Here is a 25,048-nt window from a genome sequence, read left to right on the forward strand (position 1 = left end):
CAAGGATATTGGTCTGTAATTCTCCTTATGATGGGGACTTTGTCTGGTTTTGGGATCAAGGTAATGGTGGCCTCATAAAACAAGTTTGGAAGTTTTCCTTCCATTTCTATTTTTTGGAACAGTTTCAGAAGAATAGGTATTAATTCTTCTTGAAATGTTTGGTAGAATTCCCCTGGGAAGCCATCTGGCCCTGGGCTTTTGTTTGTTGGGGGATTTTTGATGACTCTTTCAATTTCCTTAGTGGTTATAGGTCTGTTCAGGTTTTCTATTTCTTCCTGGTTCAGTTTTGGTAGTTAATACATCTCTAGGAATGCCTCCATTTTTTCCAGATTATCTAATTTGCTGGCATACAGTTGCTCAAAATATGTTCTTATAATTGTTTGTATTTCTTTGGTGTTGGTTGTGATCTCTCCTCTTTCATAATTTTATTTATTTGGGTCATTTCTCTTCTTTTTAATAAGTCTGGCCAGGGGTTTATCAATCTTGTTCATTCTTTCAAAGAACCCAATTCCTAGTTTCGTGGATCTGTTCTACTGTTCTTTTGGTTTCTATTTCAATGATTTCTGCTCTGATCTTTATTATTTCTCTTCTCCTGCTGGGTTTAGGCTTTATTTGCTGTTCTTTCTCCAGCTCCTTTAGGTGTGGGGTTAGGTTGTGTATTTGAGACCTTTCTTGTTTCTTGAGAAAGGCTTGAATTGCTATATACTTTCCTCTAAGGACTGCCTTTGCTCCATCCCAAAGATTTTGAACAGTTGTGTTTTCATTTTCATTGGTTTCCATGAATGTTTTTAATTCTTCTTTAATTTCCTGGTTGACCCATTCATTCTTTAGTAGGATGCTCTTTAGCCTCCATGTACTTGAGTTCTTTTAGACTTTCCTCTTGTGATTGAGATCTAGTTTCCAAGCACTGTGGTCTGAAAATATGCAGGGAATGATCCCAGTCTTTTGGTACCGGTTGAGACCTGATTTGTGACCTAGGATGTGATCTATTCTGGAGAATGTTCCATGGGCACTAGAGAAGAATGTGTATTCTGTTGCTTTGGGATGGTATGTTCTGAATATATCTGTGAAGTCCATTTGGTCCAGTGTATCATTTAAAGTCTTTATTTCCTTGTTGATCTTTTGCTTAGATGATCTGTCCATTTGATGAGGGGGTTGTTAAAGTCCCCCACTATTATTGTATTGTTGTCGATGTGTTTCTTTGCTTTTGTTATTAATTGGCTTATACAATTGGCTGCTCCCATGTTAGGGGCATAGATACTTACAATTGTTAGATCTTCTTGTGGGATAGACCCTTTAAGTAGGATATAGTGTCCTTCCTCATCTATTACAGTCTTTGGTTTAAAATCTAATTTGTCTGATATAAGGATTGCCACCCCAGCTTTCTTTTGGTGTCCATTATCATGGTAAATGGTTTTCCACCCCCTCACTTTCAATCTGGGGGTGTCTTTGGGTCTAAAATGAGTCTCTTGCAGACAGCATATTGATGGGTCTTGTTTTTTATCCAATCTGATAGCCTGTGTCTTTTGATTGGGGCATTTAGCCCATTTACATTCAGGGTAACTATTGAAAGATAGGAATTTAGTGCCATTGTATTGCCTGTAAGGTGGGACTGTTAACTGTGTATTGTCTGTGTTCTTTTCTGGCATATGTACTTTTAGGCTCTCTCGTTGCTTAGAGGACCCCTTTCAAGATTTCCTGTAGGGCTGGTTTTGTGTTTGCAAATTCCTTTAGTTTTTGTTTGTCCTGGAAGCTTTTGATCTCTCCTTCAATTTTCAATGACAGCCTAGCTGGATATAGTATTCTTGGCTGCATATTTTTCTCATTTAGTGCTCTGAATATACCATGCCAGTCCTTTCTGGCCCGCCAGGTCTCTGTGGATAGGTCTGTTGCCAATCTAATGTTTCTACTATTGTAGGTTACAGACCTCTTGTCCGGAGCTGCTTTCAGGATTTTCTCTTTGTCTCTCAGACTCGTAAGTTTTACTATTAGATGTCGGGGTATTGACCTATTTTTATTGATTTTGAGGGGGTTCTTTGTGCCTCCTGAATTTTGATGCCTGTTTCCTTCCCCCAGTTAGGGAATTTCTCTGCTATAATTTGCTCCAGTATACCTTCTGCCCCTCTCTCTCTTTCTTCTTCTTCTGGGATCCCAATTATTCTAATATTGTTTCATCTTATGGTATCACTTAACTCTCGAATTCTGCCTTCGTGATCCAGTAGTTGTTTATCTCTCTTTTTCTCAGCTTCTTTATTTTCCATCATTTGGTCTTCTATATCACTGATTCTCTCTTCTGCCTCATTGATCCTAGCAGTTAGAGCCTCCATTTTTGATTGCACCTCATTAATAGCCTTTTTGATTTCGACTTGGTTAGATTTTAGTTCTTTTATTTCTCTAGAAAGGGTTTCTCTAATAACTTCCATGCCTTTTTCAAGCCCAGCTAGTATCTTTAAAATCATCATTCTGAACTCTAGTTCCGAATTCTTACAAATGTCTGTATTGATTAGGTCCCTGGCAGTCAGTACTGCCTCTTGTTTTTTTTGTTGAGTTGATATTTTCAGTCTTGTCATTTTGTCCAGAGGAAAATAGATGAATGAGAGAACAAAATGCTAACAGGGTAACAATGTCCCCAGAAAATATACACTAAACAAGTCAGAAGAGACCTGAAACTGGGGGAAAAGAAAGGGAAAGAAAGAAAAAAGAAAAAGAAAAAGGTAAAAACAAACAAACAAAAAAAAAAACAGAATATGATCAAATATGATCAGGCTGGTGCATAGATCAGTGCCACACACTAGATTTGGGGCATAATTTGGTCTGTGAGAAGAAAGCACCTCCCAAAATTTTAAAGAAAGAAAAACTTATATATGTACAAAAATAAAGGTTAATACGATGAAGGGATGGAATATGAGTGTAAAGATGAAAATTATAAAAGATTTTATAAAAGGAATTGATTAGATAAGAAGTTCGTTTGAAAAAGGAAGAAGAGGACTTAAAAAAAATGGGGGAGCAAATGAGATCAGGCAGGAGACTAGAACAAAGCTATATACTAGAGATTTAGGGTATATTTTGGTCTGTTAGAAGAAACTGTATCCCCCAATTTTAAGGAGAGAACAACTTGTATGTATATATATATATATATATACACACACCAAAAATAAGGTTAACTACTATGAATTGATAGAATATGACTCTAAAAATGAAAAATAAAAAAGATTTTTAAAAAAAGGGATTGATAAGATGTTGGTTGAAAAAGGGAAAAAGAAAAATTCAAAAAAAAAAAATTAACTTTGAAAGACTAAAGAATCATGGAAAAAAAGCCATGAATTCTATGTGCAGTATTCCCCTAGCGCTGGAGTTCTGCCATTCTCATTGATCGGTAAACTTGGTCTTGGCTTTCTGTTCTTGCTGATCTTCTGGGGGCGGGGCCTGTTGCCATGGTTCCCAAATGTCTTTGCCGGAGGCGGAATTGCCCTGCAATTCCTGGGCTAAGTAATCTGCTCGGGTTTGCTCTCGGGAGCTTTTGTTCCCTGCAAGCTTTCCATACAGCTTTGGAGGCCGAGAGTGAAAATGGTGGCCTCCCAGTCTCCACCCCAGAGGAGCTGAGAGCTTGGGGCTCCACTCCTCAGTGCGCCCCCAGAGAAAAGCAGTCAATCACTCCCGTCTCCCCGGTCTCCCGCCGCACTCCATGCTCACCCGGCCTGTGATCGAGCGTTTCTATCTCTGGCCCCCGACCCTGTGTGGAATCTGCAAACCCAGCAGATCCCTGCGGTGCGCTCCCGTGCCGCTCCTCCCAGGGGAGGAAGGAGAGTCTCCCAGGATCTGCTGCTTGTTGGGTCCCTGCTGGAAGAGCAGTGGCCCAACTGTGCTGCAGATCACGGTTTATGGCAATCCCAAGTGAGAGCCCGCGCCTCAGCTCCGTCTCTGCAGCCGGCTTCCCCGCTCCAATACCTAGGGGCTCTGCCACACTGAGGCACCCCTGGTCTTTCTGTGACCCTGAGGGTCCTGAGACTACACTGTCCCCGTGAGGGTTCCACCCCCTGCCTAGCCACTGGAACGACATCCCTCAGTGGAGCCGACTTCTAAAATTTCCGATTTTATGTTCTGCTGCTCTATCACTTGCCAAAAGCGGCCAATGGAGGCCCCCTCCCCGCCATCTATGCTCCCGAATATCGCCTCGGATTCACTTCTCCGCAGGTCCTACCTTCCAGAAAGTGGTCGCTTTTCTGTTCAGAGAGTTGTTGCTATTCTTTTCTTCGATCTCCTGTTGAGTTTGTAGGTGTTCAGAATGGTTTGATCCCTGTGTAGCTGAATTCCTGTGACCAGACGAAATTTAGGTCTCCTACTTCTCCGCCATCTTGCTCCTCCCCCGCTCAGATGAATTTAATAAGCTGCAAGAAGTCTGTGTTCTGTCCTTGTTTTATAATTAGTCATTAACATGAAGCCAATGCAAGATTCCCAGTACAGGGCATCTTCTACTACACGAAAATTCTGCTTTTAACCTGAAGCTAGTGCTGTAACCAGACGTGAGGCTGAGCACTGGTAGCATTACCAGTCTCTCCTTTCTCCTCTTACTCTGCTGAGATTCTCTTTGATCTACTCTTTATTAATTTTATTGTGTATATGCACTTTATGGTAATGCCCTCCAACTCATTTTGAAAACAGGAGTGTAAAATGGAATAAACAGAAGATGGCATTTTAGTCATAATGAACATATGTAATAAGGTCTTAGTAAGAATAAATGATAAAATCACTCTAGCTTTGGGGCGCCTGGGTGGCTCAGTCGGTTGAGCGGCTGCCTTCGGCTCGGGTCATGATCCTGGGGTCCTGGGATCGAGCCCCACGTCCGGCTCCCTGCTCAGTGGGGAGCCTGCTTCTCCCTCTCCCTCTGCCTGCCGCTCTGCCTACTTGTGCTCTCTATCTCTCTGTCAAATAAATAAATAAAAATCTTTAAAAAAAAAAAAATCACTCTAGCTTTTTCTTTTGCATTGTTCCTTTACATTCATCCATCTTAGAATCATTTTCAGTATGAATATTTAAAACCTTGTTTTCAATATATTTAATGATTTTAGCTCAACTTTCACATTTTTACCCTTTTAAAAAGTGTGGTAAATGTGAATTGAAACATAGAGAACAGGTACATTGTGTAAGGGTCATTTTAAATATGATTTTTCAAGTGGTTGGAACAGACCTGCCTGATTATAGACTGTTTTCTATTTCTCAAAGTTTTCCTATGTGTATGTTAAAGGAAAATTTCTCTTGTAATTAAGAAGCCAGTTCGCCCCTATCGCATGCATAGGACAACTTCCATCGACTGTGGGAGTCTATTTGCATCTGGGATGGGCAGAAATATTTGCAGGTTGGCACCTTAAGGAGCACATTTAGCTCTGACAACAGATCAGGGAAGTTACACAGACTTCGGATATAACTATTCCCTCTAGTAAGATTAGGAAAGCCTTTGGGGCTCACCTGAGAAGGACTTGGCACTTCTTTCAAGGCATATATATTTTGATTTGAATTTTAAAGGATGTGGAACATTTTGGCAGAGGTAAGGAAATAGGCCATTTCAAGCTAAGGAAATATCCAAAATATGTGCATAATTGTCTGGTGGCGTTGCCCATGTGACCATTCATAGTGCCGTGGACCATAAGGCTAGAGGAGGGACACAGAGAAGTAAGTAGACTCTTAAGGAAAGTACTCTGATAGGGAAATGCAGACAACTGTGTGTATGGAGGTACTTACTGGAGGCTAGGTGGAGTGGCAGTCAGGGACACCTTGGAGGAAGTAATGTCCACATTGTGCCCTGAGGAATGGGAGTTAAAGAGGCAAAAAAGAAGGGAAGAGAGGAAGGAAGACTACATGCAAAGGCCAGGAGCAGGAGACACCAAGTCGAGGAACTGGAAGAATCTCAGTGGAAGCATTGAATTCTTTTTACTCTTACGTTATATTAACAGGTGCCTGCAGAACATGCAAGTAGAGCTCTCTAGTATGCACATAGAAAAGTTCAGGAAACCAGAGAGGTCTGGGCTGAACATGGAGATTCAGAAGTCAACAGTATACAGGTGTTAACTGGAGCCGTGAGAATGGAGACCAGAACCCCAGCAGAGGTGGGGTGGCGCAGGAGGGGAGAAAGCCAGAGCAGTCACTTGACTGGGAAATGAGGAGGTGCACATGCAGTGAATGTGGAACATTCTTTCAAGAAATTTGGCTTTAAAATTAGTTCTAGCTAGAGGGGGGAATCTGGGCTCAAGGGAACTTTTTTGTTTGTTTTTTTGTTTTTAAGATGTGGTAGATTTGGAACATGTTTAAATACTGATGGGGAGTTGCTGGCGAAGTAGGATAGACTGAAGAAGGAGAGGCAGGGTTACTGGAAACAGAAAGACCAAGGAGGAGGTTCAGAGCAGAGATGGGAACAAGCATAGAAGAGTGGGAACCCCCCTTCACTTAACATCCTGCAGATGGAGGAGAAGCTGGGCAAACACCTGTGCCTTGTGGGTAAAGGTTGAGGGCATTCTTGCTTAATGAGTTCTGTTTTCTCTGAAGTCTGCAGTGAGTTCATCTACTAAAAAGCAGGGAGGAGTTGGTAGAGCTGGAGAGGAGGCTAGAAGCAGCCACTGTAGAGAGTGAGAGAGAGAGCTATCTCAAGAAGTAGAACAGTTGTACTGAGAGCTTTGTCTTTCCCCAGTTACAGCCAGCACTAGCCACAGACACTAGAGGGATTTTGAATCAGTAGCTTTGTTCATGGTGATAACTGATTTCTCTGTAGCTCAGATCCTGGTTACAGTTGATCAAATGAATTTTGAGAAACTAAAAGAAAAACAAGATCAAGTGCTCTTTATTTTAAAGTTCATTTTATTCATAGCAATTTAAAATACTTTGTTAAAAATCATTCTTATTCCAAATGAGGGTGATTCACTTCTCTTGTTGGTTGGTTCTAGACGCTCATGGTGGCGTGGATCCGAGCAAACCTCTGTGTGTACATTTCCCGAGAGCTCTGGGATGACTTCCTTGGCGTGCTGTCCTCCCTCACGGAATGGGAAGAACTCATAAATGAGTGGGCCAACATCATGGACTCCTTGACAGCAGTGCTCGCGAAAACAGTTTACGGAGTTGAGATGACAAACCTACCTCTGGACAAATTAAGTGAACAAAAGGAAAAGAAGCAGCGAGGCAAAGGTACCTCCACTCTTACAGAGTAACACCAGATATCTGAGATTGAGGAGGAGTGTGTGTCTATACATTTAGGCAATTAATATGCGTGGAATTTAATAAAAAACGGAACCAGCCATATAGGCGGTGTCTTTTTTTTTTTTTTTTAAGATTTGATTTATTTATTTGACAGAGAGATAGCAAGAGGAGGACCACAAGCAGGGGGCGTGGGAGAGGGAGAAGCAGGCTTCCCGCCAAGCAGGGATCCCGATGCGGGACTCGATCCCAGGACCCTGGGATCATGACCTGAGCTGAAGGCAGACGTTTAACAACTGAGCCACCCAGGCGCCCCTAGGCGGTGTCTTTTTAATGGTGGTGTTGAACTGTGTTTCATAGCACTCTGTCCTCTTAATGAGGATGATGAATTTATGAAGGAGCTGTGAATGAAGAAGGAAGATGAAGGGGAGTAGCAGTAGTAGCAACAATAATAATAATGGCTCATGCTTGTATGTATTCTCTCTCTTGACTCTCTAACGTCTGAGTTATCATCCCAGTATCATAGAGAAACTGAAGTACAGAGAGTTGGTGCTGACGGACTCATTCAAGGTACATAGCTAAGAAGTGGGAAAGCCAGAAATCAAAGCTAGGCAAGTCCAGCTCCAGGCAGCACACTAGAAAGACGTATTCCACTGCCTGCTTAAGATAGGTGGAAAAATCCTAAATGTTTCAGATAGGAGTCATTTTGACCTTTTTTGTGTTTCTGGGTAAAAATTGTTTTGAGAGCTAGAGTCAGATCAAGGTGGAAAACATTAGTGGTGGTTTCTATTGGAGACAACAATTTGTCTTCCTTAACTGTTTTAAGGCTATGATACAGTCCTTGGATTAATTCACTTGTACTCCAATTTATTATGTAAAGATTTTGAGGCAGTTCACAGAAGTACCTATAATACAATAGATAGGAGCGCCTGGGTGGCTCAGTTGGTTAAGCGTCTGCCTTCGTCTCGGGTCATGATCCTGGAGTCCTGGAATTGAGTCCTGCATAGGGCTCCCTGCTTGGTGGGGAATCTGCTTCTCCCTCTTACCCTACCACCTCTTGTGTTCTCTCTCTCATTCTCTCTCTCTCTCTCAAGTAAATAAATAAAATCTTTAAAAACAATTTAAAAAAATAAAATAAAATAGATAAAATGCATAAGGACACTGGGGCAAAATTAAAGGGGGTGGAGTTGCAGGAGTTTTTAAAATGCCAGAATGCGTGCCGGAGAGCCTCCTATGCTTGCTGGGGTGGGAGGAGGGGGGCAAGCTTAGATTTGACTCTGATCTTCACATGGTTGCAGCAGAGGATCACAGATTACAAAAGGGGAAAATCCGCAGCTTAGGTGATACACAGCTTTTCCTGGTCCTAAAATCTGGGCAGAGTTTCTCCTCCAAAGATTCATAAGGTATACATTGCTTGCTGTGGGTAGACTACAGCCTCAACAATAGCCTTATTATAGACTGTATCAGCTTTTCCTGTGTGACAGATCGCCCCAAAACATAGTGGCTTACAGTAACAGCCAGTTGTTTAGATCATGATTTTATGAGTTGGCAATTTGGTTTGGACACAGTTGGGCAGTTCTTCTGCTGGATTCACTCCTGTGTTTGCAGTCAGCTGGGCTGTCAAATAATCAGCTAGACAGCTCTAGAGTTGGCCAGCTGTCAGCTGGGGCAGTGGTAGGGGGACTTGGCCATAAACCTTTCATCACCCAGCAGGCCAGCCCAGGCTTTTTTTGTGAGGACTTAGGGTTCCAGGAACAGCAACAGGGCAAGCCCAGATTTTCAAGTGCATTTCATATCTCTGCTTGCTCGGTTTTGCTACCAAAGTAAGTCATGTGATGAAGCCCAGGATCATTGTGGGAGAGGAACACAGAGGATGTGGATGTGGGAGGTGTGAACCAACTATGGTGATTATTTAACCATACAGACATGTAATTAATGTGACTGATTCTTATAATGTCTTCGCTGCAGTCTGGGAGTGGCTGTATTTATTTATAGGAAGGTAAACAATTTGAAAAACACTATGGAATGATAAAGAATGAATTTATTTAATTAATGACTATGGCAAATATTTCTGATTTATCTATTATATTGCTTTATTCTAAAAATGAATTTAAATATTCATTATGGAAACTTGCCTTCTAAGCACTGGATTTGTGGAAACAAAGTACACTCTCAGGAACCTGGGTGTGAAAATGATCCACAGCGGGCAGCCACCAGCACATTACCTGTGCAGAAATCTCTGTCTCATTCTCTTTTCTCCTTTATCTCTTTTGGATCCTTGACCACTCGTTTGAAATATTTAACCAGAGCTCTATGAGAGGAAAGCAGAGAAGTGGTACCTAATTTTGCAACAAGAGAAGTTGCTGATTATATACAGTTGTATTTATGAAATTTGCTGAGCAACACAAGCTGTGGAATGAATGATAATGAATTCAGCCTTTATATTATTTTTCTTGTCTTATCCTTTATCAGGCTGTGTTCTAGATTCTCAGAAAGGAACCACTGTGGGGAGATCCTTTTCTCTCAGCTGGCGGAGCCACCCAGATGTGACCGAGCCAATGCGATCTAGGAGTGCTACCACATCTGGGGCACCAGGAGTTGAGAAAGCAAGAAATATTGTTCGCCAGAAAGCAACGGGTAAACGTTTATTTAAATATTTCTCTAAGGTCTAGTTGCTATCTGAAAATGGATTTATAGGAATAAAATGTTTTAAAAGTTCTAAATTTCTACTCAGAACTCAAATACATGGCCTTTTATTAAATGGGATGTTTCCATATCTTTTAGTTGTCTGTTCTGGTTACTCTTCAAATCTGTTTTTGATACTTATTTCTGAATCTTTCATTGTGAAAAAGACCTTGAGATGTTAATGTTGAGATATCTGTGCAAAAGAGAGAAAATAGATATTTTGTTTGAACCCTGAAGAAAATAGATTCTCAGTAATCACACAATTGTACTACTATTGTTGAGCAGTGTTAATCTTAGTGTGGCACTGTTCCAACAAAGAAAAAGAGAATAATGCACTTAGTTTGCAGGACTGGAGGGGGATATTTAAGTGTTTTGCTTCTTCTAGGAAATGGGAGCTTTACATGCCTGGAGCTGTTGTTCTTCTAGCCTGTTAGAACTCACAAGAACTTGACAAAGAACCCCCAGTTTTTTGGACTGGTTTGCTACACTTCACTTTAAAACCAAAAGATAAATCTTTAAAAAGTAAGCTTATATCCAGTATTTAATAAGAGCAAGTAAAGCCCCTTCCCCCCAGTGACTTTGAGGCTGTAACTACATTTAAAACAAATTTATCTGAGTTTCCTGTAGTTTTTCACATCAGTAATACCATGCTGTCATAATCGATATTCAGCATGTTAACTGCAGAAAGTCACAATATCCTCTGGTCATAAACCAGAGTCATTACACTCAGCGTATCTTACAGTGCTTAGTAAAGGCTTCGTACAGATGGCTTAGAATCCTGTTGGAGTCTTTATGAAAATATACCTTAACCCTAATTGTCTAATGCTCTTTGCCATAGCATTTGTTGATAATTATCACCTTATTTACATTCACCTCTTGTTCTGCTTCTCCTGCCTTCCTTCATCTCTCCCCTGAGGAGAGACTCAGTTCCTAATAACAGGCAACTTTGGGGAAGGCTTACTCAATGATCTCCATTCTTGTTCCAACTCCTAAAAATTCCTTTCTTCCATCTTTGGATCAGAGCAAAAGTTTGTGACAAAGTGGCATCATGCCTCAGCTGCCCAGACTCCCTCAGGGCCCTAGAATTGTAATGATAATAAAAATGATCATTCAAAACACTGTGTAAAACTCTACTTTCACATTTTAATGAGCAGCAAAGTATTGTATATTGCATGCTCCTTATTCCCCTACTAGGCTAAAACACAGCCATAGAAGACATTGTATTTTAGTTTTTCAGCAGGTGTTTCAGACCAACAATATGATAGTGGCACCAATATTGTTCTCGATAATCCTCGGTGCATTTATGCCAGTGAGCTTCTGTTCATCAGTGTTCTCAGGTGTCAAAACCGTGGCATTGCAGCAATAAGAACTTTTACAAAATCACGTTAAAGGTATTTAGACTATGTCACTTTAAAGTCATAAACTTGGCCTTTTTAGGATTAATTAAATTAAAAACACTTGGAACCATAACCTTTAAAAGATAATGGGATAAGAGCTATTGAGTTGGATGGGTCTCTTACCTTTATGTATTTTGTACACACATATGTATTTCCTTTTTTTTTTTTTTTTAAGATTTTATTTCTTAGTAATCTCCACACCCAAGGTGGGGCTCAAACCCACAACCCTGAGATCAAGAGTCACATGCTCCACCAGCACCCCATGTATTTCCTATTTTATTTTACACATTTATCTTTTTTAGTTGCCTGTGAAAACAACAGTCTCTGAAGATTTTATTATATCATGCTGTTTTATAAAATTAATTTATATAGACTAATAGTCACTATATAAATAAACTGGTTTTACTCAGTTCTGTTGTTTTTACATTGTGTAATAATTCTCCTTTCCATCTTTTAAAAAAGGCCTAGAATAATTTCATGGTAGATTTTGATTTGTGTGGAGGCCACCTTTTAATGAGAGAACTGCAGCTCAGGAAGTTAGTTTTTGCCACTTTTATTTAGCATTAAAGTGCTTATTATGGAAGACTCATTTGAAGGTGACTTTTTTTTTCCTAATCTCAATACAAGAATAATTTAAGATTATTATATTATAGTTTGCCTTACAGACTACTTAGATTGAGAAAATGTCAGTGATGGTGGTAAGATGGAAATAATAAAATAATCAATTGCAGAGTAGGGAAATGACAATTAATTTAACAGAGAATCAACTACTTGGCAACTTAGAGAGTCTTAAAGAATTTTAAAGGAAAACTTTGTTCCTGAGTGTGAATGATGCTAAAATTTTAGATGTCTAAAATGAGTGATTAAAACAAGTCTATTTCCACACAAAAAAATTAATTCTAAGTTTTATTATTTCTAAAATAACTAGTGATCAGTTTCGGGAAAATGCACAATCATTTCATTTATAAAAGGACATTGAGAGATGAACACATCTTTTAAGAAATTTGAAGTAAGTCAGTTTGACATTCTCATGGAAGTCATTTTCCCTTAAATATTATCTTACCCATTTGTGAAGTGTACTGTAACCACTTTAGATGTGGGAGTTAGAACTGGGAATTTGACAGCCAGAGGTTGGGGCCCAGGGAGACACAAGGAAGTGAAAAGTTTGTTTCACTCTTGCAAATGTATCATTCTCATTTGTATTTCTATTTCATTAATGTGAGATAAAATCACGTAAAAGTAATAGAACAGCAAGTAAACCTTTAACCTAGTTTTAAGGATAAAAGTGATCTTACTGATGGTAGTTTCATATATATGAGGTGTATTCTCTTCCTGTGTTTATCCATTTTCTCAAATGGTCATTTCACTAACAGTCTTTTGAAAACTTGAGTGGGGCGCCTGGGTGGCTCAGTAGGTTAAGCGACTGCCTTCGGCTCAGGTCATGATCCTGAGTCCCCGGATCGAGCAGGGAGTCTGCTTCTCCCTGACCGTCCCCCATCTCATGCTCTCTCTCTCTCTCATTCTCTCTCTCAAGTAAATAAAATATTATTAAAAAAAAGAAAACTTAAGAGCATCATAAAGTTCATACTAAGAGATTATGGATTTTAATAAGCACGAAATGTGTTATGGAAGGATGGGTTTCATGGAGATTTTTGCCTTTTTTTCCAAATACCAAATCTTTCAGTGTTCAACTTGACTTTTATGTGTTTCTGAGGTTTTAGGACATTTAATTTACTAAATGATTTGCTTTTGAATACAGTCAGCTCTCAGTAAACCAACTTTTGAATTATTTATTATTTGTAAAGCAATTTTAATCTTAGGCTAGATTTTTCCCTCCCCCACCCGCACAGTCTTTTCACATGTGTGTCCTCTAGGAAGGGAAAAGTGATTATAATGTCCACCCAAATAAACAACCCAAATGTGGGTCTGATACACAGCAGGAAAAAAGGAAAGCTAAACATGTAAAGCATTCTAAAATAAGATTATCTGTGAATTGTCTATTCTCCCATGTCATGAGAATGACTGAAGGTTGGTTGTATTTAAAGACTATGGTTAAATACTCTGCTTTGTACTGACTTCTTTTAAAGTATAAAATGACCTCCTTTAAATATTGAAAGGAAGACCAGAAAAATAGCCATAAAAAAAAGTGAAAGATCCTGATGTGCTTCTGACATAAATGTTACTTTCTCTCTCCTGGAAGCCAAGCGAAGCCAGTCTATCAGCAACTGTGTCCACCTTTCTGAGGCTTTGCCTGCCACTAAAAGCGTCCCGCTCCTCCTTCACACCGTGAGCGCTCTCTTACCTGGTCTCTCTCACTCCTCTTGCTCTCACAGGCTGTCAGGTACTGTAATGCTCTGTCTTGTGTCCGTCATGTCCCCGGGCTTCTCCCGCTTGCTGCTGGGCCTTGCTTCCTTTGTTAAACCCCTCCAGCTCCCCACCACGCATGCGTACCTGGCCGTTGCACTTTGCGCTTATTTTCGATGAATATTAATCATTGTTTTTATGTAGTTAGATGTTTAGTAACAATTAAACAGTCAAGAAAAATTTATTTCTTTAACACCACTGGTCTTTGCTTTCCCAGTTAAGAGAATACAGGATTTTGTGGCCCATAGTTTTTAACAGTGAGACTGCCTCAGTGTGCCTTCTGTACAATGCTTGCAGAACAGAAGTTTTGAGCATGTTGGTGTCCAAATGCTTGCTGTGCCTCCCCAAAATGGATAAACGGGAAGATTCATATAGGCAAGAACTCCTTGGGATTAATAAATCATAATCATATACAAAATAATAATGTTTATGGAGATTCACACTGATTATTAAGATCTGGGTAAAAAAAGATGCTAAAAAGTACAATTTTCAAAGCAAGGGAACATTGTTCTTGTGCTCCAGCCAATTAAAATTGAGTTTAGCCACATGTGGTTTGCACACAGTGTTTTTCTGGATTATTAAGACATTATAGCACCCAAAGTGGTGATTTTTGGCATAGACCCCTCAACAACGGATCTCCTTTGCTCTACAGTGAATAATTAAGCCCATGTCCAGTTACTTTTCAATGATTCTATAATGAACTGAATCTTCATGCTAAAGAGGGACATGTTTTCTTTTCAGAAAGATGGTATTATTGATTAGTATTTATTTAGTATCAGATAGCCTGCTTGTGACTTTCTGTAGCACTAAATTATGCCATATGGTGGTATAGCAAAGCAGAATCAAATCTTAATTTCCCTGATGAGTGTGTAAGATACCATATTATTTAATTAGCAGACCAGGAGGGAAGAAGTTCATTTTATTGAGACTAAGGAGTACATTTCTTAGAAAATACTTTTCTCTAGTAAATAACAAAGGTGAAACACAGTAAGAATGGTAAGATGGTCACCAGTCAGTTAAATTACTCATGAGCTCCTTGATAATCTGGTTTTCAAAAAAGTGCTGCTGCCTAGAAATGATTAATAAAGCATTTAACGTAGTTGGCTTTTTTTTTTTTTTAATGTAGTTTGCTTTCTGTTTGGCTGATATATAGCTGATACGCACCCAAAAGGAGTTCTTTTCATGGTGGAAAGTTTTGGTTTTTCACAGTCCATTTTTTTCCCCCATACTGTTCCATTTCATAAAGGTTTCTACTAGTTTGTCCAAAATATTTTTTCACAAGAAACCTGTTTCTGTTCGTAATCTCATTTTGGAAACTTTTTTCTCATTTGCTGTTACATTTTAGTTTACCCAGATTCTTGATTCCCATAGATAGGTACATAGTTCCAACAGAGGTTAAATATGGTTTAGAACAGTGGTTCTCAACTGGGCTTGACTTTGCCCCCCAGGGAACATTTGGCAGTGTCTAGAGACATGGCACAGCTGGGGCAGCGCCACTGGCGTCTGGTGGGGTGCTGCTAAACAGCCTCATCGGCTGCACAGGACAGCCCCCTCATGAAGAATTATCTGACCCAAAGTATCAATAGTGCTGACTTTGGGAGACCTTGATTTGGAGTGATACGAAGCAGGACATGCTGAGTCAGTATTTTCCTGCCTTTGCCGTCCTTATTTCTGGTTTTATAGAACAAAGGGTAAAGGGACTGAGCAGTATAGTGACATTGAGAACATTCTGCTGTTCCCTGTGCTTCATCTGACAACTGCCGTAACGAGCTCTGCCTTAGTCTGATGCCGTTTGTTCCTTACTGTTAAGGTGATGACGTTTTCCTTTGGGATTGTCCTTTCAAGAGACTAGGCCAAGAGCAGTGCATATCAATCCTGTCTTAGATTGTACATTCTCACTGGTTGGCACACTAGTGTATTAAATTTCTGTTCCAATTTAAATCCTAGTGTGTTGGCATATCTTGCTCACCTGTTGCTAAGTATAGATATAGGTAGATTTATATCCACCTATCCATTAGTATGCAGATACTATTAATGTTGACTTTCTGGCCACAAGTTCTTTACTATAAAAATGATTGCTAATTTTGTTTTCATTTGTTAACATATCTTGTTTTGTTTCTAGTCTGTATGACTATACAGCATGCCAAAATTGCTTTAAATAATATAAACAATAGAGAATTACTTACCTTCAGCCACTATTATATTTATTCTAGTCCCTTTAGGACTCTATTTCGTGGCATCAGACTTTTGGGAAAGCAATAACCACCTGTATTCCATTTATATGAATAGCTACATAAACATGTGGGAGGTAGAACTGGCAGTTTTGGCGATTTTCCTCTTTCTCCTTTGTGGGAACAGTTCTTTCCAGCTGTTTTGCAATTTTAACTGCTTTTATGTTGGCACATTTATCATTCTATCAGTGCTTATAGGCCATGCAGATGATAGATTTTATTTTTGTTTTAGGGCCATTGTAATACTTGTAATCAGAGGATCAATGATCTTCCCTCTTTCTAAAAGAGACTCAGTGGTACCTAAGTGAAAGCCTCATTTAGGTGCTTCTGCCTCTGGTTCTCAGGCTTGCAGGTAGTACCTGAGTATCAGGAAGTGCTTGTTGTCTGGGTTTGGGCTAGCTCACAGTTGGACCTCGTAAGAAACCTCAAGATGTTGAGTTGACTTACATCTCTTATGTTTTTTATAGGGTCAAGTCAGTATCATGTACCATGCTTTAAAAGGAAATTATACTATTAATTTTGCCTTTGCAACCCTGTATGAGGGGTAAGTGGAACCCAGAATTTAGTAATTGAAGAATGAGTCTCACTTCATTTAATAAGATTGATTAAGGAAGCCTTAGATTAAAGAGTGAGTGAAATTGCTTTGAAAAGTAGTCAGACGTCTGGAATAGAGAGAAGTTTCTAAAGACTTTGTGCACTTAATTTAATCGTGGATTTTTCTCTCAGTGGGAAAAAAAATGAAGTAATTCTAATTTGGTCATTTTCCTGGTGTTAGAAAGCAATGATTTAGTAGTAGTGTTGTGTGTAACTTACACTCTCAAGAAGCTAGAAGGTTAGTACTTTTAAAATTTGGGTTATTGGGTTAGCAATGCTTGAGAGAAAGTGAATGCTTTGGTGAGCCTGAGCTAGTGATTCAAACAAATTGTGTGATACTCAAAATGGAATTCGTTAGATCTACCAGAATGTATACTGTAATTTTTATATAACTTAGATTGTTCATTTCTGTTTTGATTATCAGATAATCCTATATCTTGATATTTGTATATCAGTGTTAAAATGGTCTTAATTTGTTATGAGAAAGCAGCTGCTCCAGCCGACACTGTGGAATGGGAGCAGCGTTAACAAGGAGCTTTCTTAACAAATAAAAAGCCAGCAGAGGGAGCTCAAGAACTGTTTAAAAGAAAAAAGTACCAAGAAAATGTTTTTTGTATTCATTTGTTCATTATGCAAGACATATATTGAGTATATACTTAGCAGAAAGTGTGAGAAAAAGCCAAGAAATGTACATTTGCAAATCAGGAAATTGAGCTTTAATTGTGAGAGAAGAATTTATTTTTCCACACGGTATCACTTACCAGTCGCCTGTAGGAGTCGCTCAGGGCACCAGTGGTACTGCAGCCCTAACCCACGTTTGCCATTGCGATTCTCCTCTTCCTTCCCACCCTCATCATGGATGCGCCCATCCTTACCACTTCTGGTGATTTCTGCGGGCTTGGACTTGCTCCATCTGAGAAGTCCCTACCAACAGTTTTACAAAAACAAAGCCTTAAAGCTGCATTAGGCCAGTCTGTTGGGAAGGCACACCAGCTGGTGATGGCAGGCTCTTTGCCCGTCTGTTGTGTTGAGGACCGGTGGGGACACTCGAATTTGGAAGCCATGGTGCTGTGGCTGTCCTGTATCCCACCAGATGGCGATGTTCTTTATCTTTAAAAAGATGCTGCCAGTGTTGGCCTTGCTCTTATTTGTTTCTGCTCCTAGCCCAGAAACCAACATCTACCAGTTTTTGGCATCATTTTAAGTGAATAAAACCCTCTCTTCCCACTGTCCATAAAAATTGGCACTTGCCAGTTATTTTTTAGAGAATTAGGAAGCTCTTGGGCTCCCCCTACTGATATTAGATTAACAAGTAGGTTCATTAACAAATATAAACACTACCCAGAAGGTTTCAGTGTCTTGCATAATTAGAATAAACAATGAATAAAGACAGCCTCAAGGGGCTGGTCCCATGGCATCATCTGGCTTCTGTTGCCTAAAGCCAAAGAGCCTAGAAGCAGACCTGTGAAAAGGGCCTAGTCTGTGCTGGGGGACATGTGGGGAGATCACAGATATGTATAAATGTCTTGTGTCTCCCTGCGGGAAAATGAACAGTTCTTGGCTATTCAAGAGAAGAGAAGGGCAAAGACAGCCAGGAAAAGACGTGCTTTAATGGGTCTGTGTGTTCTTGCTACCTTGGCCTTTGTTTGCTCATGCCCTGAGTTCAGCTTCCCATGAGTGTCTAAATTTAGACCGTGGCCCGTACTCTGAATTATAAGTGAAGCATTACACAAATTTCATAGTTTTGAAGTCTCTTAACTTGTGTAAGTGTACTTTAAAATGGAATTTTTATTTGGATAGTAAAAATAAAGCAGCAACCTTTTGTTGAAGTCCGGTGTATTACATTTAGAATCTTCCATGTACAGCTTCTTGATTAGGGAGAGCCTGCGCTTTGGCTCGTCTTGGGAGTAAAAGGTTAGACTGAGGGCGGCACATGGGCAGTGAGCCTCGTTTCAGGTGAGGAAGTGGGTAACACTGCCAGGTAAGATGATACAAGCTGAATGTTGATCTGTCTCTTTTTAGAAGGAGTGAAACTTCAGCTAATTAAAATTTTTGGAAAATATGTTCTAGCTATATCGACATAAAGTTTCATGACTCTCTGCATGAGTGTGGAGTCTGCTGAGGGCTGCATTGGTGGGGTTCCTATGCAGGACCACATGGCAAGTCCTGTAGGAGGAGCGTCCCCATAGGAGGCAGGGAGGCAGGCAGGAACAGGTCTGAGGTTAGCATGGAGGAGTGAGCAGCCGGAGGGAGAGAGCAGCCGGTGCAGGTGGGCTAGGATTGCTGGAGACTAAAGTGAGTGAGAGCTCCTGTGGGGGGTCACATCTGTGGGGTGAGGTCAGGGGTAGCCCTGTATTCCCTGTGAGGAGCACGGGCTTGACTGTACAGTGATGGAGGACCACGGCAGGAGAGAAGTATTGCAGGCAGATCTTAATTTTAGAGGGACCTCTCTGGAGCCACATAGAGAATAGAGAACTCATCCTCTAGGAGAATATATTTTGTAATAATGCTAGCTGATATTGTCCAGTGGTCAGTACTCATCTGTGGTTTTCTACTTTATGGCATTTATGTATTGATTCTCTAAAAATACCAGTGGGTCATTTTTGTACTTTAGTGATTAATTCAGCTTCGCATTTGGTGGTATAAGCTGTTAAATAATTACAGTATTTTATTTTGGACAGTTGTGCATTTATCTGTTAAAAGGAATAATAGAGTTGAAATTCCCATTTCCTAGAGAGGGGTGTGTGTGTGACTTGCTACTCTCCTCAAATGTAAATTCCTATTCCGTGTATCGCCTCATTCTCTCATTCCTTGGCATGCCTGTCCCTAGAATTCCAAGTGACTTTTATAGTTCTCAACCATTTCTGCAGCTTTTTCTCTTTTTTTTCCTTCACTTGGAAAAACAAAATGCTTTGCAGAACTTAAAATGTATTCTTGGAGTGGAATATTACTGTTAACAAGTGTAGAAAACTTTATGATGTAAATGCAGATTATCTTACTGTATAATTTTGGGGGGAGTATCTAAAACTACAGTTTTAGAATCGGTTGGTTCAAGTGGTGAAATTATTTTTAAAAATATTGAAATACATCTCTGCATGTTTTGTGTTCATGCCCACAGAAGTGGAAGAATGTCAGCAGTCAGAAAATGCACCTGCCGCCGAATCTGGCTGCCTGGTGGCAGAGCAGCCGCACATCATGCGGAGTAGCAGCACGCCTGACGTCATGGAGCCACCGTGCTCAGACTCTCCGCAGGGTACGGAGTAACTGCACTTCCTAACAGGACTGCAGATCCTGGTGGGAAGGAGCTGCACACCAGATTGCGTTCTGCATTTATTCTCACCCTAAAGGGAACCTTCTTTCTAAGTTGATTGCAAGGATGTGACTTCTGTCAATGAAATATTTTCACTGTTTATTTTACTACATTTATGTAAATTATATATAGTTAGGTGCACCTCTTTTAAGAGCAGCCTGTTTGAGGACTGGAGAGAAGTCTGGAGGGGCTGCAATAGGTGGGAAGCAGAGAACGCTACACCACAGGGTCAGGGAGAGCAGCAAAGTTAGCAGAGGCAGGGGAGGGGCATGTGGGAAAGGGCTGTGTGAGGAGAACCATAAAAGTTGATGGTGAGCACGGACGACTGGCCAAACTTGTGAGAAAGTTTATTAGCAGCTTGTGGCCTCTGCTGAGGTTGAAGACAATAATTTGTGATAACATCCATCTACATGGTGTCTCCGACACCTTTCAGCAACAACAGGGCGTGGAAAGCAAAGAGGCAGATGGCTAGACCTGAAAACAGTGAACGACGTGTTTTTCAGGGAAAGCGCATGTTTTAGTTGTGTCTGGTGCCAGTGAGCGTGCTTATCATTTAATTCTAGTTTCATCGGTTAAGTAAGAAATAAACCAGCTTCTTTATTAACAAGTTATCTCGTAGCCTCATCAAAAGACTAGGCAAGTGTTCCCTCTTAGAAATCTTCTTGAAATAAGAAAACACAATTAAGAAATAACTCGAGAGATGTATTATCTGAAAGATTTTCTATTCTCTGAAAGGTTTTGTGTAAAACTGTTGTGATTGTTTTCCCCCCTGAAATATTTGATAGAATCCACCAGTTGCCTGAAGTTTTCTTCTAGGAAGATTTTAAAATACCATTCAAATTTATAAATCATTTTAAGGGGCGCCTGGGTGGCTCAGTTGGTTGGGCGACTGCCTTCGGCTCAGGTCGTGATCCTGGGGTCCCGGGATCGAGTCCCGCATCGGGCTCCCTGCTCGGCAGGGAGTCTGCTTCTCCCTCTGACCCTCCTCCCTCTCATGCTCTCTCTATCTCATTCTCTCTCTCGCAAATAAATAAAAAATCTTAAAAAAAAAAATCATTTTAAGACTATTAAGATTTCCCTTTTCCTATTTTGATTTAGATTAAGATGTTTTTTTCTAGGAGTTTGTTCCATTGATGTATTTTTTTTTCAAATTTATTGGCCTCTTATGATCATTTGAAATTTTATAGGCTGTGTGGTGATATTCCCTTTTTTATTACTGATACTGGTTATTTTTGCTTTCTCTCCCCAATCTTTATTCTTGAGTAGTACTGAGCCACCGTACCGCTCTATTTTCCTGTCAGTTCACCTGCCCAACTCAGGTAACTTTCCTCTGAGATCCCTTTCTGAAGGCCCCCAGGAGAGCTCTTGTTGCCCTCCCTTGTGCCAACTTAATGTGCTAAGTGGACCTGTTGGCTACAGTGAATAGCATTCAATCCACTCTCTTAAAAGCTCTCTGTGGGTCAAAGATTCTATAGAGTAGACTTGACCCATAGGCTACCAGTTTGCTAGATCCATAACTCCTGTTTTTACATATCCTAGAATATCTAAATTTGATTAATTACTTATATATAAAAATCCTGTTCTAATTTTATCATCTGAAATTTTATTTTGTAAATTTTTCCCCCAAATCTCTAGGTCAAAAGGTAGAAAATGTACAGACTTTGAGTTCTTCAGAGTCCAAGCCTGTTCAAGAAAACAAAGGACATGTGAAGAAAGAACATGAAGGAATAACAGTAAGATATTTTTGAACTGTATCAGTTTGTTATTAAAAATAAGCATATAAATTATTGGCAAAGTAAATTTATTAGTAGCAGCGATACTTTCTTTTAAAACATTTCTCCCTTTAGATGGGTTATTGGCGATTGGTGATTGGTTATTGAGATCTCTTAAAGGCTTGCTTTCTGTGTAAAATTATAGTCACATTACAAAAATAGAAAAAAATTAGCATGAAAATGGAATTTACCTTCTGGTCTGTACGTAGCACTCAATATTTTTAAGCAGGTATCCTTGCCTGTCAAACATACTCAGATTCCCTGTTCCTGATAACTGCTTTAGGTGGTATGCTCCACCTGACGTGAGTTGCTAGATAAGTGAGTTTTTGCAAATATCAGTTATGATTTCTTTTTTAGAAAATGTAAAATAGCATTTATTGGTTTTTTTTTTTTAGACCAAATATAAAGTATAAAGAAGAACATTAAAAAGTAACCCATATCTCATGTGTGCAGGTAACTCCTGCTTAGTCATTTTTAAAAAACATGTAGTATATATTAATGGAAAACTCAAACATCACAGAAAGGTGCAAAATAAACAGAGAAGGCCGCTCCCTAGTCCTCCCTGCCTAGAAGATAACCAGTGTTAAGTTTTTCTGTCTTTATTTTTTAAAAGGGCATATACCAGTTTATGTATGTATATTCTGTATATATGTGTATGTATATTTCAACAATCAAATAAACACCTACATACCCACTGCCCAGTTTCAGAACTAGAATTTTTCCAGTGCTGTTGCTTTGACCTATAGGTTCTTTCCTTGTCCCCTTAGAGAATAGCAATATGTTGGCTTTGTGTTTATCATGTCCTTGCTTTGCTCTGTAGTTTTGCTCTGTATGTATGTATTTCCAAACACTATATCCTTTAGTTTTCGTTATTTTTAAACTTTATTAAAGGATATTATTGCTTTGTTTACTCAGTTATGTATTTTTAAGATTTATCAACATTGTGGCATATAGCCTCTTTTCTCTGCTGTATGACAATCCACTGTGAATAAGCCACAATTTATTTTTCCATACTCTTGTTGATGGACATTTAGGTTGTTGCAACTTTTTTTTTTAATGAAAAATGCAGTTATGTACATTCTTGTATATGTTTCAAGATCTACATGTTTAAGATTTTGTTTACGGTGACTAGGAGTGGAATTAATGAGACATAAAGTAGAATGTTCTTAACGAGAGAATGTGTGTTTTTCGAAGTGATTACACCACTTATATTTCTGTCAGCAATGTGTTAAGAGGTCCCATTCATCCACATCAATACTTGCTATTGTCAGATTTAAAAATTTTGATGAGTCAGATGGGTGAAAATGGGATCTCATTTTATTTTGCATTTCTCAGACTAATAAAGTTTAAAATCTTTCCACATGTTGATTGACCATGTGTGTTTCATGTGATGTCTTTGCCATTTTCCTATTAATTTTTTATTTGTCTTTTTCTTTTTTATTTGTACTAATTCTTTATACAGTCTGAAGACTGATCCTATTTTGGTTATATATCTGGCAAATATCTTTTTCCAGCACGTGGCTTATATTTTCACTCTCTCAAGGGTGTCTGTTGATGAACAGAAGTTCTTAATTTGGGTATTTTTGTTAATCATTTTTATGGTTAGGTTTTATGAAAATCTTAAAATGCCAACTCTACAAGCATAAGAATATAAGTGTTTCAGTTTTGCTCTACACATTTAGGTCTTTCATCCATCTGGAATTGATTCTGTTTATGGAGTGAGGTAGGATCTAATTTTATTTTATTTTTTCCCACATGGATCACCACTTGTCCTGGGTCCCATTTATTGAATTCATTTTTCCTTCATTGATCTGAAATGAACCTTTCTCTCATATATACTTATCTTGACTCATCGGTTACTTTGTCTCTCCAGACAGTAGTATAATATCTTAATTAATATAGTTCCCCTATTTCTTTCTCCCTTCCTCCCACTTTCTATTGAAAGCTAATTTTCTACTATCTTTTGTCTTTCATTGTTGCTATTGAGAGTTCTTCTGTCCATTCTGTCTAGTTGTTGTTTTTTGCTGTTCTTTGTCCTTGTCCTTCAGTCTTCCTGCATTATATTTAGGTGCATTTTCTTTTGGTTTATACATTTGTCCTTTTTGTATATGCTATATGCCATGCATCTGTGAATGCTTGCTCTTCCATTGTTTTTGGAAAATTCTTGATAATAATTTCTTCAAATATTGCCTCTTTTTTGTTCTTTCAGCTCTTTTTTTTCTGGAATTTTTAGTAGAAGTACATTTAGACTTTCTCATTTTTATCTTCCATGTTCTTATCTCCTTTCATATTTTCCACTCTTCTTGGCCGTCTTCTACATTCTGGGTAATTCATCAGATCTGTCTTTCATTCACTTTGACAGTTCTCTCTTTACTGAATATGGAGTTGGCTATTTAATACTTCCACTGAGTTTTTTAGTTCAACAATTACGACTTTTGCTGCTGGTTAATTCTTTTCAAGCATTTCTTGTAATTTCTAATAATCTCTTGTTGCTCACTTTTGTGATTCCCATCTTTTATTCCTTTAAAATAGCCACAAATTACAATTCTAAATTCTTTTTCTGGTTATCTGAAATCCTTAGGGGTGGGGATGGGGTCTAAGTCTGATATTTACTGTTTCTGAGACTCTTGTACATGATGATTTATTTCCTTGGGTGTTGGGTGATCTTTCATTTTGAGTTCCTAGCTGATGGGTCTTAATCTACAGAAAACCTGGATGTCTGAAGTGATGGAGTTTCCCCAGAACGTGTGCATTTGTTTCTTCCAGGAACCAAGGAGTGCTTCTTTAATCCTGGACTCTTGGTCCTTTTGCCACTGGCAGTGGTAATATGAGATTTACCCTTATGGCAGCCCCGTTTCACTGCTCTGGTTTCTGCTCACTTTGGGGGGCGGGGGGGGGGAATTGTGGATCACTGGGAGGTTTATTCTACTTCCTGTGAGCCTAAAATTTTGATGTAAAATCTAGTTCTGTAGCTGGAGGAAATTGCATTTCTCATGTAGTCAGAAGCAGAAGTGCTCGCATTCTGCTTTTTAGTTAAGGAAAGATCCTGGGTATATTTCTATTATCACGTTAGGTATATATCATCCTTCTTTAAGGCTGGGTAATATTTTTTCATGTGGTGTTAGTCTTCTGAATAATTAATCCATGACCTACTTCTGTGTTTTAGCTTCATAATTATTCTGTCTTTTAATTATACATCTCAGCTCCTCCTTTTCATTTGTTTGCTTGTTTAGTAGTCTTCCCTTTAGTTTGCTCATTGGACCCCAGGTTTTTTATGCACTTTGCCGTGGAGGACCTTAAATCCTACATCTTCATTCCGGACTTTCTCCTCTATCTCATTAGTCCTGGAGTTCTGGTGCCCACTTACAATACATTTGCTTTGGCTATTTAGCCCAAAGATGAAAATTAAAATATCAGAAATCTTCTCAAGTTCCTTTGTTCTTATGCTTCCTTCTTTCCTTCTTCCTATCCTTCCTTCCTTCCTTCGTTACCATTGTTCTCATGGTCCCCTAG

At 39.3% G+C, this 25,048-nt stretch overlaps 1 protein-coding gene across 1 annotated transcript in view; it reads left to right on the forward strand.

The window, feature by feature from the left end:
• The window catches only part of RALGAPA2 (Ral GTPase activating protein catalytic subunit alpha 2), a 334,819-nt gene that overhangs the window by 114,680 nt on the left and 195,091 nt on the right, over nucleotides 1–25,048 (forward strand). The window contains exons 15-18 of the mRNA XM_044918716.1: nucleotides 6,936–7,173; nucleotides 9,655–9,819; nucleotides 19,572–19,706; nucleotides 21,399–21,496. Coding sequence (XP_044774651.1) covers nucleotides 6,936–7,173; nucleotides 9,655–9,819; nucleotides 19,572–19,706; nucleotides 21,399–21,496 — 636 coding nt within the window. The remainder of the gene's footprint in view (nucleotides 1–6,935; nucleotides 7,174–9,654; nucleotides 9,820–19,571; nucleotides 19,707–21,398; nucleotides 21,497–25,048) is intronic.

Source organism: Neomonachus schauinslandi, chromosome 10 (genome assembly GCF_002201575.2).
Source record: "Neomonachus schauinslandi chromosome 10, ASM220157v2, whole genome shotgun sequence".
NCBI classification, from domain to species: domain Eukaryota; kingdom Metazoa; phylum Chordata; class Mammalia; order Carnivora; family Phocidae; genus Neomonachus; species Neomonachus schauinslandi.